The sequence below is a fragment of the Leptopilina heterotoma genome, unplaced genomic scaffold (assembly GCF_015476425.1).
Source record: "Leptopilina heterotoma isolate Lh14 unplaced genomic scaffold, ASM1547642v1 Lhet_76, whole genome shotgun sequence".
Lineage (NCBI taxonomy): Eukaryota > Metazoa > Arthropoda > Insecta > Hymenoptera > Figitidae > Leptopilina > Leptopilina heterotoma.
Genome location: NW_025111175.1, coordinates 1,069,841 through 1,089,815, shown reverse-complemented (window position 1 = coordinate 1,089,815; position 19,975 = coordinate 1,069,841). Strand labels below are relative to the sequence as shown.

The window sequence follows — 19,975 nt, the reverse complement described above, 5'->3', positions numbered from 1 at the left end:
AATAAATTCCAAACAATTGAGAAATAAATTTTTTACATTTTGTTTAACATCACTCACCATATTAACTGTTTTGTTCCAATAAAAATCTCGCACGAGTGTATCTTGAATTTCCGTCATTTTCATTCGACGCATTTTACAAATTAATTTCGAATATTCCGAGTGTTTTATTAACTGAGTATTTACAATTTCTATCATGAGCGTGTGGCACCAGGTACAATTTCTAAAAAAAAATAATAAAATACAATTAAATAGACAGAAAAGTAGATTAGTAAATTAAAATTAAATATTTCCCTTTAGAGAAAAAGAAAGGTGGATCTAAATACTTACTCTTCGTGAGGCGTGGAATTTAAAATATTATACAAAACGCCGACAGATTTTTTCATTGATGAATGTGCCAATTTTCTCAAATCCTAAATGAAAATTAAATTAAAGTGATAAGATAAATTAAATAAATTAAATTAAAATTAAAATTAAATTCAAAAGTAGAGAAATAAAATACGAATTCTATAAAATACCGTATTTCTGTATTTTGTAAGGAACTGTTTTAAAGTTTCTTCTTTAAAGGAACTCCACCAAATAGGAACTTCAACTTCCTGAAAACCTTCTGATGCAATTTGTATCAAAGTTGCTTGAAGTTTGTACATTTTTTCCACAAGATAAGTTTCATTGTAAATTATCAAATTCTCCAGTCCTGAATTTATTTTCATCTCGTACAAGTGTGCTTTCTGAAAAATTCAACAAAAGAAATTGAATCTCAAAATTTACCGAAATTCATCAAGTTCTTCTACTTCTGAATCTTTTTTTTTACATTCTCATCACAAATCATAAAGAATTTTTCAAAGAATTAATTAAATTAAAAAAATTATTATTTTTTTTTTACTTCTTGTAAATACAGTACCTCGGCATAAAAATCCAAAGGCAAAAAATCCTCAGTCTTAAGTTTCACTGCGCCATTCACAAATTTTTGACAAACATCCGTGATGCTGGTGAGAATTTTTTTCTTCTTAATAAATTTCGGTGGTATCAAGTATTTATCGATATCGCAAAGTTTCACTTTCCCGGCGAAAAGTAATTCAGCAAAATCATTCAGTCTCTCGGAGTTGATAAAAGTGTCAACGACAGTTATCACAAGATTTGGTAAATCCTCAACGATCGTCAATAAGGGTTGGATTTTTGAGTCCTTGTAAATTATTTGAAGTTTCTGCCAAATGTCACCGCCGGATAAAAGTTCCATTATTGATACAAGAACTTGAGGAACCCTTTAAACGAGAAAAAGTTTTAAAAAAAGGAAAATTTCAATTTCAATTTAAATTCTTTCAAATATAAAATTTATTTCAATGAAATTTGACAAAACTTCTAATTGTCCAAAATTGTGAAAATTGTCTATTTACAAATTAATTGACAAACGTTTGACATGAAAATTAGAACTGTAAAATAATTTGGAATCAAAAAGCCCTAACTTCACGTGAGGAGAGAATATTTCGATTATTATTATTACATAACAATATATAATATCAAAAAAGTAATACCTGTACATTTGTCCCATTAATGAATCGTTTGGAAAATATTCTCTGGCAAATTTATTCACCCAAGAGAGTTCAGTTCGATTAATTGTTCTCCAAGTTATTCCGTCAATTGGAATATTCCTCCAAGTGGTGGCATTAAAAATATTTGATTTCAAAATTACCTTTGGATTCTGAGATGATAATTTCATGATTTCTTTCAATAAAAGTGAGACTGATTTCGAAAGAGGTGTCACTCTTTTCAATACGTCTGTGTGGCCATTAGCTACCAACTGTAAATTCAAATTCTAATTAGAATTCTATACAAATAATATAGAATAAAAAGAAATTACTTGCGAATACGTTTATAATATGTATACTTACAAATAATTCCTCGCTGGTTAAAGTTTTCAGTAGTTGATCAAAATCAAAAGAGCAAATACTACTTAAAAAGTGCGTTGCATTGGCTTGCATCCACATTCCAGTTTTGGGATGAGTAGTGCACCAATTCTTTTTAAAATGTTTAATAGAATACGGTTGCATAGTTTCCGGATCAATTTCACTTATGACGGCAAAAAATGCAATTGCTTCTTGTGGATAATTTTCCAAAAGTTTCACAAACTGATGAACATCGCCCTTTTCAAATAAATCCCAAGTATGAAGTTCATTGTTCTTCAACTGCACTTCACTCAAAGTTTTTGCCATTTTGCTGATAACTTCAGAAATACCTTCCACTGCCAAACGATAATTTCTACCTTCTGGATTGTCCTGCGCAAAAATTTAAAAAATAGTTTCTTTCCTTCTTTCTTTATTATTTTATAATCTTTATTAAAAATAAAAAAATTCTCTCACCCGAAGTATTATTCCACCAACTTCCGGAATGTCATCATTAAGTTCACGACTCAATGTCCTTGCAATATTATCAAAATATTCTTCATTAAACGGAAAAACAATTTTCATACCATTTTTAGTTTGATTTTGAATTCTTTTTCCCAAATCGGTTAAATCAATTATCAAACTTAAAAAATATGATTGATAGTCAGCGAAATTTTTTTCCCAAACTGTCGTCTGTTTCATGTAAAGATCAGTGAATGCATTAAAATTATCGGCGTCAAGATCGCAAGTGAAATTTTTCAAAATTCTATATTCAACAACACTGAGATCAACGAGGGAATTTTCGAACCAGGAAAATATTTCCGCACACGAAACACGTCCCTTTTTCATGGCAATAATTGCTTGACTATCAATTGTTGGATCAGACATTCCATTAATAAATGTTGCTAAAATATGTGGTAGATGATCGTAAGCTATTGCAATGGCACTTTTATTCTTGAATCCAAGCAATGTTAGAAGATTCATATTCCTTTGATCTGTAAAATTAAATTTAAAATTAAAATTCAATTTTATATTGTAATAATATAAAAGATTAAATTAAATAATATAAAATAGTAATATTAATTAAACTTTTTAAAGATAACAATTGTTTTTACTTCATAGAATTTAGATTCTAATTTTACCTCCGCTGAATGCATCAGAGAAAACAGTGAAGACATCGTGTAAAACGTTAGTAAAAAATTTTCCAAGTGCAAGAAAATAATTAAGATCTCTTGGAGTTCCCTCTGAATCCCAAATATTTTTCGCTGACACTTGACTGTGTAAAATATCAACTCCTTTATCAATTTTATGATCAATGAAGTCCACAATTTTTCTGAAATAATAATTATTATTTAATAATAATATATTAAGAATAATAATAAAAATAACAAAAACGATAATAATAATTAATAATAAGCCTCTTATCGACTTTCAGGCTTAAAAACTAGCATTAGTCGATTAAAAATACAAAAACTCGAAAAAGTTGTTTATTTTACACCAGAAAAATTTAATTTTCTATTTCTCTAACCTTTCAGTGATTTTTAAATTTTATTAATCAAAACCTAATTTATTTTGTTATACAAATATTTAAATACTTGTTAGGATTTAATTTTTCACAAGAAATAAAATTGTTAAAATTTCAAATCCAAACATACTGAAATAATTTCTAGAAATTTCAACTGTAATTCATTCAAAATTTAATTATTTTCTAGAATTTTTAACTAAATCTTTTCACTAAATCAATTTATTTTTAATAATTTAATTAATTTCCCAAAAGTTTTTTTTAATATCAAAAATACTAAAAATAACTGATTTTTAAAAATTTATTATAAAAAATATTCATAAAATTAGTTTTTAACATATCTTTTTCAATAATTTCATAAAGATAAGAGATTCTTTAATGGCATACAGTTAAAAAGTTTCCAAATAATTTAAATCTTTTTGAAAACATTAAAAAATAATCAAGTTTTAAAAGAATATTCTCCAAAATTTTAATAATTTTAAAAAAACAGATTTTAAAAAAGTTTTAATTTTTTTCCTTGAAATAATTGAATTTCAAAAAATTATGAAAAGAAATTCAAAGAATTAATTTTTTAAACATATTGAAATGTAATTTTTCAACAATAATTGTATTTTTTGAAAGAAAAATTACAACTGTTCTCCTTCCAAATTTTTGTAAAAGTAAAATATTCTTAAAATTAGTTTATTTAAAATATTTAAAAATATTTTTTGAAAAATAATACATTTTTCGTTGATAAATAATTGAAAATTATTTACAAAATGATTGAAATTAAGTAAACTTTTTTGAAAATAATTAAATTTTTTAAAAGAATAATATTTTTTCAAAAAATATTAAAAAATCAAATTTTTGAAGAATATTGGTGAAAAAATATTAAGATTTTTCTAAATTATTAATAATAACTTAAAAAAAGTAGTTTTTTAAAAAATTTTAATTACTTTTTTTTGAAGGTAATTAAGAAAATATGATTAAAAAATTCCAAGAATTAATTTTGAAAGTAAATTAATGTAATTTTTCGATAATAATTAAATTTCTTAAAATAATATAAAGATATTTTGAAAAGTTAATCAATTCTTTTGAAAAATTTTAATTAAAAATATTCAACATGAACGTTTGTTACAGAATTTTTTTAATAATAAATCTAAAAAAATTAGATTTTTTTAAAAACTTTAATGTAATCATTTTTTTCAAATATATTCATCTTTCAGAAATTTGTAATTAAAAATATTGAATTTTTTTATTTAAAGTTTAAAGTTAATTGAATTTTAAAAAATTATAATAAGGGCATTTCAACTTTTATGACGTCACATAACATTGTTTAATATCCTTATAATGAAATTTACGAAACTATTCACTAAAATGTAGAAATAATTTTCTGAAAAGCATAAAAACTCATTAGCACACAAAGTAATTATTGAAACGAAAGTAGGGGCATAATGTTCCAAAATTTTACAGACCGATTCTCGAGAATATATCCTTTTCGTAGAGAGTGTTCAGAGTGTTAAGTTCGTTCGAGAGAAAAATTGTGAAAATTTGAAATCGTGCCTGACTATTTGAATTTCACATTCAAGAAATCATGAAATTCCTAAAAATTTTAACTCTTCCATTACTACAAATAACATTAATTTCTGGAATTACTGAAAAAACGACAATCAACTATCCTGAAATTTTTCGAGACGACATAATTGATGACTATCATGGAATTAAAGTTGCCGATCCGTTTCGTTGGCTTGAAAATCTCGATTCGCAAGATACAAAAAATTTCATCTCTGCTCAAAATTCAATTACTGATACCTATTTGAATTCATCAGTATCTTTCAAAGAAAATATCTATCGTCGTCTACAGGAACTTGATTTTGATTATTTACCATATCATTTCTGTCCCGAAAGGCATGGGAACAAATATTATTCTTTCAAAATAGAGGGTCCAGAAAGACAAGGATTTTTATATGTCCATGACACATTAGATGGGGAACAAAAATTATTACTTGATCCTAATACTTTGTCAACATCAAAGAGAAATGTCAGTATTGGTTCAAGAATATTCAGTGATGATGGAACGATGCTAGCTTACATATTACGTGAAAATAGCTCAAATTGGAACGAAATTAATTTCTTAAATTTAGAAACAGGTAACTAAAAACAACTAAACTAAACAAAAATTTAATTCTGTTATTTTCTAACTTTTCCCTGATTTCCAGATAGAATTTTGACTCATTCCTTGATTTTTAATTAAAAAAAAAATTCAAGCAGAGTTCAATTATAAATGCGAGTCTTCGACTCGGAGTGATCGCTTTCTTCATGTTTTATAATAATTAAAACTTGCTACTTTGTTACTGTAACTTCTTCAAAAATTATTTTCATCATTACGATTATTCATTTCTAGAATTTTAAACTAAAATTCTTCATTAAGTCAATTTTTTAAAATAATTTTTGAAAAAGTTTTTTGAGAATTTTCAAATTTTTTTTTCAATTTAATTTAATGAAATTTTGATTATTCTGACAATCCTCAATTAAAAATGTATTAGAAATTAAAAACTTTAAATAATTTTAAAAAATTTCATTAAACTTTTAGAAAAAAATTAATTCTACAGAATTCTTAATTAAAAGCATGAAAAGTTAAAATTTCCAGAGATTTTAATTTGAAACCTTGTGAAAATTCAATTATTTCTAAAAATCCACGCTATGCCTTCAAAATTAAATTATAATCTAAAATTTTAACTGAAACTCATTTTAAAATTAATATTTATTAGAAAATTCTACAAAAATTCAATTATTTAAATACAAAAATAAATATTTTATTAAATAATTAAATGTTTCTTAAACTTGAATTTTCATATAAAGAATTTTATCAACAAAATTTTTAAATAATTTAATTCTCTTGACAAATTTTAATAAAATTTTTAAGAATTTGTTGAGAAATTTGATGAAAATTATATAAAAAATAATTAAAATTTTGCCAAGAATTTTATTATAATTTTTGAAAATAATTGAATTTCGGAAAGGAATTTTATTTTTTATGTAGATAATTGAAATTTTGACGAGAATTTTTGTAAATTTTTGAACATAATTGGATTTTTGCGAAGAATTAGAATACTTTTGAAAATAACTGAATTCCTGAAACGAATTTTATTAAAATATTTTTTTAAATAATTGAATTCTTTTGTGAAATTTTATTGAAACAGTAGACATTGAAAATAATTGAATTTTGACAAATTTTTTAAAATTAATTAATTTTCTACGTAGAATTTTATGAAAATTATTTTGAAAAAAATTTTATTGTTACAAAGAATTTCATTATTTATGAAAAAAAAATTCAATTTTTTGAAGAAATTTAATTAAAAATATATTGAAATTAGTACTTAAATTGTAATAAATAAATTGTAGCACAAGTTTTTTAAATAATTGAATTTCTTTGCTGAATTTTAATAAAATTTTTAAGAATAATTACATTTTTTGAGGAATTCCATTAAAATTGTATTAAAAATTAAAAATAATTGAAAAACTTTTGAAAATAATTAAATTTTTTCAAGGAAAATTCTCTGAAAATTTCTACAATTAAAATTGAATTCTAAAGAATTTTATCATAATTTTTGAAAATAAAGTAAATTCTTTCGAAAAATAATCTTCAAATTATTAAAAATAATTTAATACCTCTGAAGAATGTTACTATTTATGAAAGTAATATAATTGTTCGAAGAAAATTTAAATTCTTTCGAATAATTAAGTTAAAATTGTACTGAAAATAATTGAATTCTCTTAAACAATTGTATTAAAATTTGTGAATTAATTGAATTCTTTCGAAAAAAAACTTATTGAAATTTTTAAAAATAATTAAATTTTATCAAGAAATGTTATTGAAAATAATTTAATTTCTCCGAAAAATTTTATTATTTATGAAAATAATTTAATTCTTCCCAAAAAATTTATTTACAATTTTTGAAAATAATTAAATTTTTCAAAAGATTATTATTGGTGTTTGGTGTTAAATTTAGAGTACGTTTCACTTACAGGAGAAAAATATGCCGATACTTTGAAGAAAGTAATATACACTGTAGGTTGGACCCATGATAAATTGGGAATATTTTACACAACTGTCCCTCATAATAAATCAGTGGAAACATTTGATCATGATTCTCTCGAGAATATGAAAATTTACTATCATAAATTTGGCACACAACAAACTGAAGATATTCTTGTTGTTGAATTTCCAGAACAACCACATTGGAAATTGTAAGTAGCAAATAATTTGATAAAATAATTAAAATATCAAAATGAGAATTATTAATCAAGTTTATATTAAATTTTGTAGGCACGCCAGAATTTCCGACTGTGGCCAATGGTTGTTAGTTTTAATAAATGATACTGGTAAAAATTTAGTCTATTTTACTGAATTGAATGAGAAAATTAGTGGACATTTTAATTTGACACAAATTGTTAACAAACTGGAGGCATTCTATAAGGTAATTATTAATTTTGAAATTAATTTTTTACAAATTAGTAATTTAGTAATTAATTTTTCATGTTTTTTTTCAGTACATTGGAAATGATGGTTCAAAGGCCCTTTTCTTGACAGACAAGAATGCTCCAAACAAAAAAATAATAGCAGTCGATTTATTGAATTACAAAGAGGAAAATTGGACAATTTTACTGCCTGAGAAAGCAGAGAAACTTATTAATGCTGTGACAATTGTGGATAATGATAAATTTATCGTTCAGTATTATAATGATGTGAGGTGTATTTTACAACTACGCAAATTGAATTCCGGAAAGTTACTGCAAAAAGTAAATCTTGGCATTGGAAAATTTTTCGGAAGAGTTCAGGGAAATAGAAAATATCCAGAATACATGTTCAGTTTCTCCTCCTATGTAATTCCAGCTATAATGTATAAACTAAACGTAAATAATTTCCACAACCTTGAAATTTATCGTCAAACAGAAGTACCAAATTTTAACAAATTCCTTTATAAAGTAGTTCGAATCTTCTGTCCCAGTAAGGACAACAGAACAGAAATTCCCATGACAATTTTCATGAGAAAAGGAGCAAAACTCGATGGTTCAATGCCAGCTCTTATTTACCCAACTGATAAATATGGTGTTTGCATGTTTAGCAATAAAAATATTATTTTTGCTCAGCACTTAAATGGAATTGTGGCGACAGTAGAAATTCGAGAATATGAAAATTATCCTAGAAAATTGTATCCAAATGATTTAAGCAATTATCAAAGTAGTATCGATGATTTTCAAGAAGCTGTGGAATATCTCATTAAAACTGGATATACGTCGAATGAGAAATTGATAATTAAAGGAAACGAAGATAAAGGTCTTTTAGTGGGCGCTTGTCTCAATCAAAGACCAGATCTATTTGGTGCCGCTATAATCGTCGATGGATTACTGGACATGCTTCGTTTTCATCTATTCACAGCTGATAGTCATTTAATTTCAGATTATGGTACTTCAGACGATCCAAAGAATTTTCATCATCTTGTTGAATATTCACCTCTACATAATGTCAAAGCGCCCATAAACTATAAACAATATCCGGCAATACTTGTTTTAGTAGATTACGATTATATAGTACCTTTTCATTCCTTAAAATTCATCGCAACCTTACAACACGAAATTGGACGCCTAAAACAACAAACTAATACCTTAATGGCAAAAATTGATTTTGATTCTAAGGATATCGATATTTCGACTGCAATATTCTCATTTGTTGTTGAATCATTAAAATTGAAATTTTACTTCTAGGACAAAAAATTTAATTTTAATCCGAATTGAACGCCTTCTTGTAAAATTTCATCATATTTCTTGTAATTACCATATTTTTTTTTTTTTTGACCAACTTTATAAGAAAAAATAAAAATTTCTAATCACAGAAAAAAACTTCACCTGCTTTGATCTTCAGTCTCGGGAAGACTTTCGATAACCATTTTCTTCACTTCGGGCAAAAAGTTTTTTATGTAAACGGAAACACTCGGCGCATCTACAAGTTCCACGTCTTCTGCTGAGTTCATCAGGGAATCCATTTTTTTCACCAATCGACGAAAATTTAAATAACCTTGGGTCCAATTAAAAGACGGCATTTGAACACTACTGTCACGCTGAAACTAATAAATTAACTTAATTATAACTACTTCATAATAATTTTATATTACTTTGAGAAAAGAAAAAATTCACAGCTTACGATTTTCTGAACTTTTATTAATATTGGTTGCTCGTCCCATTCGTTGATCAAAGGAGTTGGATCGCAGGATATTTTTTCAATTTCTCTCACTAACTCTCGACTTCCTGTTCTTAGTTCAAGCGCCTCTCCAATACTCTCATTATTAAAGCACGGCCAATTTGGTTCACGAGATTTGTATTCGTCAATCGCCGACAACTATTATAAAAAAATTAATATTTAATCAAAACGTACAAATTTATTCTACCTATTATTTAAAAAAATTTGAATCGAAATTGTAATAATTAATAATTGAAATTATAATAAACTAGCAAATATTACGGGAAGTTGCGCAAAATGTGATATTTAATTTATTATTATATTATACAAATTTCAATTTTTTAATTTTCAAATAAAGACTTTAATTTTTGAGTGATTTCAGATTCGAAATTCCAAAAATATTTACTTATTAACTGATTTATTATCATTAATTATTATTTTATTTTGTAAAATACCAATTAATAAAATTCTTAGAAATAATTCAATTATTTTCATAAATAATAAAATTCTTTGCAAGAATTTAATTACTTTTATAAATCCTATATTACTTCCATTACTTCGTAGGAAATCAATTGTTTTTAATACAATTTCAATAAAATTTCTCGAAAGAGTTCAATTATTTAAAAACTTTTAATAAAATTTTTTAAAAGAATTCAGTTATTTTCAGCATTATTTATATTAAATTCCTTCAAGAAATTTAATTATTTTCAAAAGTTTTTAATAAACTTCTTTGAAAAAATTCAATTCCTTTCATAAATTTTAATAATCATCTTACCATAAGAATTGAATTAATAAAAAAATTCTTCCCTGGAATTCAATGATTTTCAATACAATTTTAATTACATTTCTAAAAAATAATTCAATTATATTAACAAATTAAAAAAAATTGCTTAAAAGAATTAAATTATTTAAAAAAATTTTGACAGAATTCTTCAAAAGAATTCACTTAATTTCAGTACAATTTTAATTAAACTCCCTGAAAAAATTTAATTGTTTTCAAATTTTTCTAATAAAATTTTTCGAAACAACTTAATTCTTTTATAAAAGTTTAATAAAATTCTTCGCAAGAATTCAAATATTTTTATAACTAATAAAATTCTTCGAAAAATTCAATGAATTCAAAAATTTTGATATAATTCTTTATAAGAATTTAATTATTTTTCATACAATTTCAACTTCATTTTTCGAAAAAACTTTAATTTTCATTGAAACAGATTATTATTTTTAAAAATTTTTAATAAAATTCTTGACAAGAATTCAATTACTTCCAATACAATTTTAATAAAATTTCTTTACAGAATTGAATTTGTTTGAATAATTTTAATAACATTTTTCAAAAGAATTCAATTATTTTCAAAAATTTTGATGAAATTTTTTAGAAGAATTATTGAGTTAATTTTGGTACAATTTTAATTGTAGGAATTTTCAAAGAATTTTCCTTATAGAGAATAATATGATTTCTAAAGTTTTCATGCGAAATTATTTCTGCGAAACTTATTTTATAAATAATTAAATAATAAATCAGAATCTAATAAATCTGTATTAGTAAAAAATTTGAACTTATTACAAAAAAATTTGTATGAAATTTCTGGAAATCAATTTTTTAATTTTACTGCAATAATAAAAATTAGTTTTTCTATAATAATTTATAAGTAGCAATTTTGTATTTTAGAATGTTAAATGAAATTCAAAAATAAGTTATGATTTTTATTCGAAAACCATTTTTTAAAATTAATTTTTGTTATTTTTTAATCTTAAAAGCATTAAATTAGAATTAACATTAATTTTAAAATTTTAAATATTCAAAAAGAAAAATTACCAACAAAAGTAGGAACCAGAAAAGCAAATGAATAAATTGTATTAAATTTCAATAAATTGTAATAAATCACAATAAATTTTAATAAATTGCAATAAATTGTAATAAATTGTAGTAAATCACAATAAATTTTAATAAATTGCAATAAATTTCAATAACTTGTAAGAAATTACAATAAATTGTAATCAATTATAACAAATTTAAATAAATGAGAATAAATATTATAATAAACTTACAAAATGAACAGGAATTCTGGAAGTCATATCCACCAAATCAAGAGTCACTGGTGCAAGATTTCTCAATAGTTTACTTAATAAACTTTCCGTCTGTGGCATTAGATTAAAAATATCTTTTAATTCGATAGAATTATTTTGTCTCTGAATTTGATCGACGACATTTTCAATATTGTCAGCAAGTAAAGATGAAGTCCAAGCGACTGCGTATAAATCCGACCAATTGTCTATTGCTTTTGCATCAAAAAGCGGAAACTCCATCACGGTGAATAATTTACATAAAACTCCTACGCTGCAAAAATAATAAATTTTCATCAAATTAGAGTATTTTTGATAATTCCAAAAGAAATAAAAAAAGAGGAATTCTACAAAAACAATTATCAGTTCAAATTGAAATCAGTTTTTTTATAAATAATAGAAAATTTAATTAAAAATAAATAAAAATTTGTTTTATTTTTACATAAAAAAAAATCAGATATTGTAAAACTTGTATCAAGTGTATAACGGAGAAATAAATCTAAATCTATAAAAAAAAATTAGTTTTTGGTAAAAAAAAAAAAAATTTTTAGATTGAAGAATAAATTATAATTTAAATAGTTGGAAAATACGAACCTTGCTTCCCATGCATCTCTCGCTGTTACGCGATCAGTCCAGGCTTCTTTAAATTTCTCCGCTGCATCATTCAAAACTTTGATATTCCCTTGATCTTCTTGATGCACAAGTGAATCAATATAATGATAAATTTCCACAATTTTTTCATTAAACAGTGTCCAATTGAAATTTTGATTTTGAAATGATAGAATTGCATCGCTTTCCACATCTGTCAGATTCAAACTGAGAGCTGATTCCACTGTTCTTATAGGGCGACAAATGATGTTCATCAAAAATGTGCCATTTGTTCCCGATGGGAAATTGAGAAAATTCTCAGGATTCTTTTCCGAGCATACGGTTTCTGTCATATTTGAATATTCCAGTAGTTTCAATACCTAAAACAAATGTTTTCATATTCAGACAGAATTAATTTCATTAAAAAAATTGGTGATTAGAATTTTTCAAATTAATATTATATAAAACCTCGAACGTAAACTATAAACGTTTTAATGTAATAAAAATAGAATTACTAATATAATGGAGTTAGTAGTAAAAATTATATTTATAAAAATTGAATAATTATTGAATACACAAAAATTAATTAAAATACATTAGGAGAAAAAAATCGAATTAATAAATAAGAAGTCGAACCTTCGGTCTGTCAGCGACAGTCAAATAAAATGACTCGATTAACTCAGACTTGTGAAGACGAACATCGGCGATCCATTCGGTGGGATGAGTCTCAAGATCTCTCAGAACGGAACTTGCAATAAGATCCATTTTAATTAAGTTCGGTAAAACCGTAATAATTGTGAGGCTTTTTGATCCAAGTTCTTTTGCCTCGCTGAGATGAAGACTCAATCTGTTGACGAAAATAAAAAAAAACTGTACAATCTCTGTTTGAAATTAATTTACCCAAATTAATTAAATTTATAAAACAAAAATAAATTTGAATTCATTATTTAATGTTATTTATCTTTTATAATTTAATTAGATTCAAATTAATAATAAAATTCAATTAAGTTAATAATTAGAATCTAATTTAGTAATTAAAATAAGCTCACATGTCTAGACGTGCTTGCAATTGAGTTTCCTCAAACACTGTTTTCCATTCGTTTGGAATTGAAATTGAAGATAAATTTACAGTTTCCAATCTTCTTGATTCGGGATCTTGTAGATAAGTGATAAATGAACGAACACTTCCCACCATTGCTGTTAAATTCGATTTTTCAAATACCATCGGTTTTCTAAGAGCCATAAGTTTGAATGTATTCAAAGTATTGTCAACCTGAAAATTAGAATTAGAAATATTAAATTATTAAATTGGTAGGTAAATGAAAATTAAAATTTATTGAAAATATCATTTTTTCGACATCTCGTTTTCTCCCCTTTTTTTCTACTTACAATTCGACTGAAAGTTTGTAACTCCATGGCATTATAAACATCAGACAGAAATTTTTTTCCCTCCTCGTTGCAAACTGTATTATTTAATTTTGATAATCGATCCTTGTTCTCCAAGTCAAAAAATAATTCTCGGAAAAAAGTATCATCACAAAAAATGTCTTCAGCAGTTTTCGACGATAATTCTTCGAGGAATTTCTGTGAAAGAAATTTTATTATCATTCTTTCTTTTTCGTAAAAATTAAATTAAAAATTAAATTAAAAAAAATTTTTTAAAATTAAAAATTCTTTTTTAAATCAATTGTTCAAAGAATACAATAATATTTTTAAAAATAATTGTTCAAAGAGTGAGAAACAAAAATTCTTTAAAATATAAAATTGGACTGAACTTTTTTTTCTGATTTTCATTTAACTAACCTCAACGAAATCCAGTCGTGAAAAGGAATTTATAATCGTCCTATAAACATCAGGTTCTTGAGTCGTTAGTATTTTTTCCACAAGAGGTTGATGATTGACTACAATATTCTTCAACTTTATCAATAATTCCTCGTGAATAATGGCAACATGATGTGTCATTTGAACCACATTATCAAACATTGATACTAAATAAGAAAGATTGTACAGTATTTTTTTCGAAAAAAAGTTTTTCAATCCATCCAAAATTTCTGCTGCACTGAAAAGAGATATTTTTCAGAAAAATCGAAACAAAAAAAATATAATCAACGAAATAAATACAAAAAGTAAAAAGTTTTCTTTCTCTGAAAGAAAGAGAGAGAGAGGTAAATAATAAAATGAAACTGACACCGTTTATGATCAATAATTGAAAGAAAAATGATATTTTCCATGCAGAAAATAAAATTTCTAGTTTAAAAATATTTCCAACATTTCTTTAAGAATATTTCTAATATTTCCAATTTTTTTTTTAAACAAATAATCCAGAAATATTGTAAAAAAAAATTCTCACAGGAAAAAATTTATCATTTGTATAGAAGAATTATTTTTTTGTTTGTTAGAACAAACAAAAAAATGATTCTTCTATACAAATGATAAATTTTTTCCCAAAATCGTTGATCATAAACGTATGGAAAAAATAAAAATTGTAACTCACAGCTGCAATTGATCTTCATGTTTCACGATCAATTTTTTCGTGAGTTTAATGCCATCCACTAAAATAAGATAAGAAATATCCAAAACTTTGGTAACATTTGCCTCGTATTGATGATAATAAATTGACACAGCGTCTTCCAAATTTCCCCCAATATTTTTCATCATACTGGAAATAGTTTCATTACTCGCGTCCATTTTACCAACAATATTCTTCACCAAAACAAGAAGATCGTTTAGTTTCAAAAATGCACTTCGAGCAGTTTTCCAATCGCTCTCTTTCTTGAATATTGGATCCAACATTGTTATTGTCTTATTGATACTGAAAGCAATTGTAAATTCCAAAATTAAAAGTATATAATTAAAAAATAAAGTATATTAATTATAAATAAATAAAATTAAAAAAAAATGTTGCTATGTAAAAATAAATTACACTTACAAGAAAATATCAATTTCCTTGAATGTAGTATTTTTAAATAATGGAATAATCTTTGGCACCCAATCGCGCAGTCTTAAATAATTGGGAACGTATTTATCAATAATTCCCAAATTGAGAACAGTCTCAATTGTTTTTTTGATGTCTTTGATAAAGTCGTAGTCTTGGAATTTAGCCATAACGCGACTGACCATTTCCAAAAGTGACGTGAAATCCAAATGTTTCGTTAATTGTTCAAAAATACCGGGAATCTTTGCTGGATCTATTTCGCAAAGTACTTTTGATATCGTGACTAGATCCATTTCCTTTGGCACAATTAGAAATTTCTTTAAATTATCCGGTACGCAGACAGTGTCTTCGATGTTTGTTGAACCAAGACCCTCGATCAACTGTATAAAAAAAAAGAAAATCAGAAATATTATTTCTAAAATAAATAGGCATAGAATTTACATTTTGGAAAATTAATATTTCCCTTTTTTTATTTATTTATAAATAAAAAAGGGAAATAAATATTTCTTTTTATTTATTCATAGAAATAAATTCTTCCTTTATTTTTTTTTTGTTATGATAATAAAATTTAATACTTTACCGTATAATACGATACTCACGTAGATCAATTTTATTGAAGAATTAAAGAGTCCATCGAGCAAGTAATCCGTTGCTTGTGGCATTTGAGTTTTCAATGATCTTTTAATTGCTTCGTGATTGTTAAATAAATCGCCGAGAAAAATCCCCCTGTCTAAATATAATTAAATTAAAAATTAGTTTTAAATTCGTTATTTTCTAAATTTTATTTTGCAAATCTAGTTGAATTTAATTGAAATTTAAATTTAAAAAATAAATAAAAATAAAGAAAATTTACTTACCAAACAATTTTTTAATTTCCGGCTTGGTGAGAATTTGAGCCATTGAAGTAAAAAGTTGAACGCCTTTTGGTAAATAAGAAATCGCTGACAGAATCGTATCATTTCTCAAAACTGTTTGTAATTCCGTAATCAATGGACTCAACCTGAAATACACACATTTTTCTCAATTAGTATTAATTTTCAAAGTTTTATAGTTGCCGACTCGATAAAAAATTTCAATAATCTACAATTTCATGCAATTTACAATTTTTTTCTACTTTATAATTTTTTTATTTATTCTAATCTCAATCATTTGTTAAAAAAAATTTTTTCTGCTTTTTTTGGTGCTGTTTGGAATAAAAAAAGTTTGCATATTACAATAAATAAATAAATAAATAAATAAAAATAATGAAATAAATAAATTTTCCAATAATGATTTTTGGGATTAAAGAAATAAATAAATAATTAAGTAAACAAATAAATAAGTAAATAAATTAGTAAATAAATAAACTAAAGAGTAAATAAATAAATAAATAAATAAATAAATAAATAAATAAATGATTAAGTAAACAAATAAATAAGTAAATAAATTAGTAAATAAATAAACTAAAGAGTAAATAAATAAATAAATAAATAAATAAATAAATAAATAAATAAATAAATAAATAAATAAATAAATAAATAAATAAATAAATAAATAAATAAATAAATAAATAAATAAATAAATAAATAAATTAATTAATTAATTAATAAATAAGCAAATAAGTTAATAAATAAAAATAAATAGAAAAAAATTAGTAAAAAGATTTTCAATCGATAAATTTGAAGAAAAAAAATTACTGTAGAGGAAATTAAAAATTATCCGCGATTAAGAAAGTTAAAAGGACGATTACGATTTTTCTTTTCTTTTTTTTGCGAAAACGAATTAAAATAATTTCCTGTAATTATGCAAAAATCACGTATTTATAATGGTGTTAAAGAGTCCTCATTGTACAGTTATAGACTTACATGGCATTTTTATAAGATGGTACTTCCTCGCTTTCCGACAGTGGTTCACAGGGATTTCCCACACCACAAACGAAGCTTTGAACAAATGGCAAGATTCCATCTTGAGGCATGAATCTTGCCTGGAATTGACATGTGGGAAAATATTCTGGATCGATATTATCTCTCACCGTATAAAGAATCATAAATACAAATATTGGCCATAGAAACACCAGGCTCATAATACCCTGAAAAAAAATAATCGTTAGAATTTTTATTAATTTTTTTCTATTTTTTCTATTTTTTAATTAGGTATTCTATTTTTCATTTTTTCTATTTTTTTTTATTTCCATTTTTTATTTTATTTAATAAATAATTTAAATAAATAAATTAATAAATTTAATTAAATAATTAATGGTTAGGATTTTTAATTTTTCTATTTTCCCTTTTTCTCTATTTTTTCCTCAATTTTTATATTTTCTATTTTGATTTCTATTTTTTATTTTATTTAATAAATTATTTCCTTAAAAAATAATAAATAAATCAATAAAATTAATAAATTTATTAATAGTTAGAATTTTTTATTTTTTATTAGTTTTTCTATTTTTCCTTTTTTCTATTTTGATTTTTATTTTCCATTCCAATTTTTCATTTTATTTCTATTTATTTTAATAAATTATATTGAAAGTGAAACTCACCGGTTGACGTTTTCTGACAACATAATTTTTCCAAAGGAGGAGACCAAGCTGGTCGCCCCCCATCTTCCTGCTTCAAGAACCTGAAAAATACCAAAAAATTATTAATAAAAATTCTAAACAATATGTTGATAAATTTTTACAATTATTTTTAAAACGAACAAGTCAATTTACACAGGAAAAAAAATTAATTTTAAACTATTAAAATACATTTTTATTCAATGTTTAAAATAAACAATTTTTTAATGATAATTTGAAATTTTTATTCAATGTTTAAATAAACAATTTTTTAATGATAATTTGAAATTTTTATTCAATGTTTAAATAAACAATTTTCAAATTATCATTAAAAAATTACACTTCGAATAATTAGTTCCATAATATGTTACAAATAAATATAAATATAAAGTAAACATATTAATATAAATGTAAATATAAATATAAGAAAAAATAATTTAAATATTAACATAAATTACAAAAATGTTTAATAAATAAATAGATATTATAATAAATATTATAATCAAGTATATCAAATTTAATAATAACAATTTCAAACGGAAACAAATGTATAAGCGTAGATATCTAAAGTTAGAATTTAATCACAAATTTTATTTCCTGTTAAAAAATAATTATTCTGTCTTCTTTTTTTTTAGTAAAATAAAAATAAATTTTGAGCAATAAGTACTAACTTTTTCTCCATTTATACATTATAAACAGAAAGTTATTAAAATTATTTATTTATAATAAAAAAAATCATTCATTATTATATTAAATAAAAAAATATATATTTCTCAAAAAAATCTGTTTTTTCATTAATTTACTTATTTGTAATTATAATTAATATTAAATAAATATTCAAATTTAAATCAACGGAACTTAATATCTACACCTTCCATTTTTACTTTATCAGCAAAAAGAAGTGCAAACTGTAATAAAACTTCAGCACATGTGCAGACGAGAGGTTATTAAACTTTATTTTTTAATTTTCTACAATTAATTAGTGTTTTTTAATGAATAAAATAATTATTATGAGCAAATACAACAAATAATAATTTTTTTCGTTATATTTTGTTTAAAAAAATATTTTTTCCCTTATTCACTCTTTATTAACAATGTGGAAAAAATTCTATTCTTATTTTCACAAGAAATAACCGAAAAAAAAAGATATCTCAATATTTTTTACTAAAAGTACCTATGAAATTGGCAAAATTTCAATAAAATTTGAATTTTATTCTCTTGAGGAAAACGTGAGTACTTTTTTAAAAATATTCAAGACAATGAAAGTTCAATGAAAATAACAATGAATCTTGATAAAACCTTAACTTGTCACATCATTGTTTATTTATTTATAAAAAAACATAAAATAACAATTTATTTAAGTACAATTCCCTATTATTACCAAAAAAAATGGTTAATTCTATCCACGTGGGTTTTTTTTCAATTAAAAAAACTTTCATATAAAAACCTAAACTTTCCTGCCTGTAATTTATTATAATTTATAAATGCAGATAAAACTTGAATTCACAATAAAAAAAAAAAAAAAATTGTGTCAACAATTTTGTCAAAATTTAATTAAACGTATTGCTTAAAAAATAATAATGTTTCTCATTACAGCAATTAATTAAAAATAAATAAATTTATTTTTCAATGAAATTTTGCAATAATTTGCGCGGATTCTAAAAGGCGAAGAAGTTCATGGTTCAAGGCCATCGACCTGAACGTCATCAGTTGAATGCAGCCTTAGCCTTCCGTAGGAAATAAGGAAAATCTCGGAAATAGTGGTCGAACTAGTTTTTCATCAAGGAAGAGATCAAACTCTTTAGGATGAGCGAAATATTTCGAACAATTTTTTATTATTTTATTTTTGTTATTATTATTGTTATAAATAATAATAATAATAAAAATAGTAGTATGAACATCAATAATTATATAAAAAAATAACAATAATATTTATAATAATAATAGCAATAATAATAATAATAATAATAATAATAATAATAATAATAATAATACCTAATAATAATAATAATAATAATAATAATAATACCTAATAATAATAATAACAGCAACAATAAGCTTAAATAACAATAAATAATAAAGATTACTAATTTTTTTGTGTTAAAAACGTTTTTTGTCAGAAATATTTTATAATAATTTTTACAATTATTATTTTATAATTATTTCGGATTATTTGGTAATTAAATTAAATTAAAAAATTAAAAATTTTTAAGTGTTACAAATGAAACTCAAA

At 23.4% G+C, this 19,975-nt stretch overlaps 2 protein-coding genes across 3 annotated transcripts in view; one reads left to right on the top strand and one right to left on the bottom strand.

Moving 5' to 3' along the window:
• Positions 1 to 19,975, bottom strand: part of LOC122510811 (ATP-binding cassette sub-family A member 13) — a 69,288-nt gene that overhangs the window by 43,677 nt on the left and 5,636 nt on the right. For both annotated transcript variants that reach the window (XM_043625715.1, XM_043625716.1), the window contains exons 2-23: positions 17,728 to 17,807; positions 17,054 to 17,277; positions 16,067 to 16,209; positions 15,809 to 15,939; positions 15,204 to 15,589; positions 14,769 to 15,086; positions 14,078 to 14,333; positions 13,664 to 13,858; positions 13,324 to 13,547; positions 12,911 to 13,121; positions 12,281 to 12,654; positions 11,672 to 11,960; positions 9,584 to 9,778; positions 9,289 to 9,506; positions 3,020 to 3,210; positions 2,355 to 2,872; positions 1,887 to 2,270; positions 1,530 to 1,795; positions 899 to 1,259; positions 516 to 725; positions 328 to 410; positions 58 to 220 (exon numbers count right to left, since the gene is read on the bottom strand). In XM_043625715.1, coding sequence (XP_043481650.1) covers positions 58 to 220; positions 328 to 410; positions 516 to 725; positions 899 to 1,259; positions 1,530 to 1,795; positions 1,887 to 2,270; positions 2,355 to 2,872; positions 3,020 to 3,210; positions 9,289 to 9,506; positions 9,584 to 9,778; positions 11,672 to 11,960; positions 12,281 to 12,654; positions 12,911 to 13,121; positions 13,324 to 13,547; positions 13,664 to 13,858; positions 14,078 to 14,333; positions 14,769 to 15,086; positions 15,204 to 15,589; positions 15,809 to 15,939; positions 16,067 to 16,209; positions 17,054 to 17,277; positions 17,728 to 17,790 — 5,403 coding nt within the window. In that variant the 5' untranslated portion in view covers positions 17,791 to 17,807. The remainder of the gene's footprint in view (positions 1 to 57; positions 221 to 327; positions 411 to 515; positions 726 to 898; positions 1,260 to 1,529; positions 1,796 to 1,886; positions 2,271 to 2,354; positions 2,873 to 3,019; positions 3,211 to 9,288; positions 9,507 to 9,583; positions 9,779 to 11,671; positions 11,961 to 12,280; positions 12,655 to 12,910; positions 13,122 to 13,323; positions 13,548 to 13,663; positions 13,859 to 14,077; positions 14,334 to 14,768; positions 15,087 to 15,203; positions 15,590 to 15,808; positions 15,940 to 16,066; positions 16,210 to 17,053; positions 17,278 to 17,727; positions 17,808 to 19,975) is intronic.
• LOC122510814 (prolyl endopeptidase-like) lies at positions 4,862 to 9,281 on the top strand. The gene is made up of 4 exons (XM_043625722.1): positions 4,862 to 5,528; positions 7,410 to 7,629; positions 7,709 to 7,859; positions 7,933 to 9,281. The coding sequence occupies exons 1-4, from the start codon at positions 4,973 to 4,975 to the stop codon at positions 9,145 to 9,147; spliced, it is 2,142 nt and encodes a 713-aa protein (XP_043481657.1). The 5' UTR covers positions 4,862 to 4,972; the 3' UTR covers positions 9,148 to 9,281.

What these genes read in the sequence shown, in the direction of transcription:
- LOC122510814 (XM_043625722.1), top strand. Translation starts at nt 4,973, where the DNA reads ATGAAATTCCTAAAAATTTTAACTCTTCCATTACTACAAATAACATTA. An exon ending in TTTCTTAAATTTAGAAACAG is followed by an intron (nt 5,529 to 7,409) that starts GTAACTAAAAAC and finishes TTTCACTTACAG; the next exon opens with GAGAAAAATATGCCGATACT. An exon ending in GAACAACCACATTGGAAATT is followed by an intron (nt 7,630 to 7,708) that starts GTAAGTAGCAAA and finishes TAAATTTTGTAG; the next exon opens with GCACGCCAGAATTTCCGACT.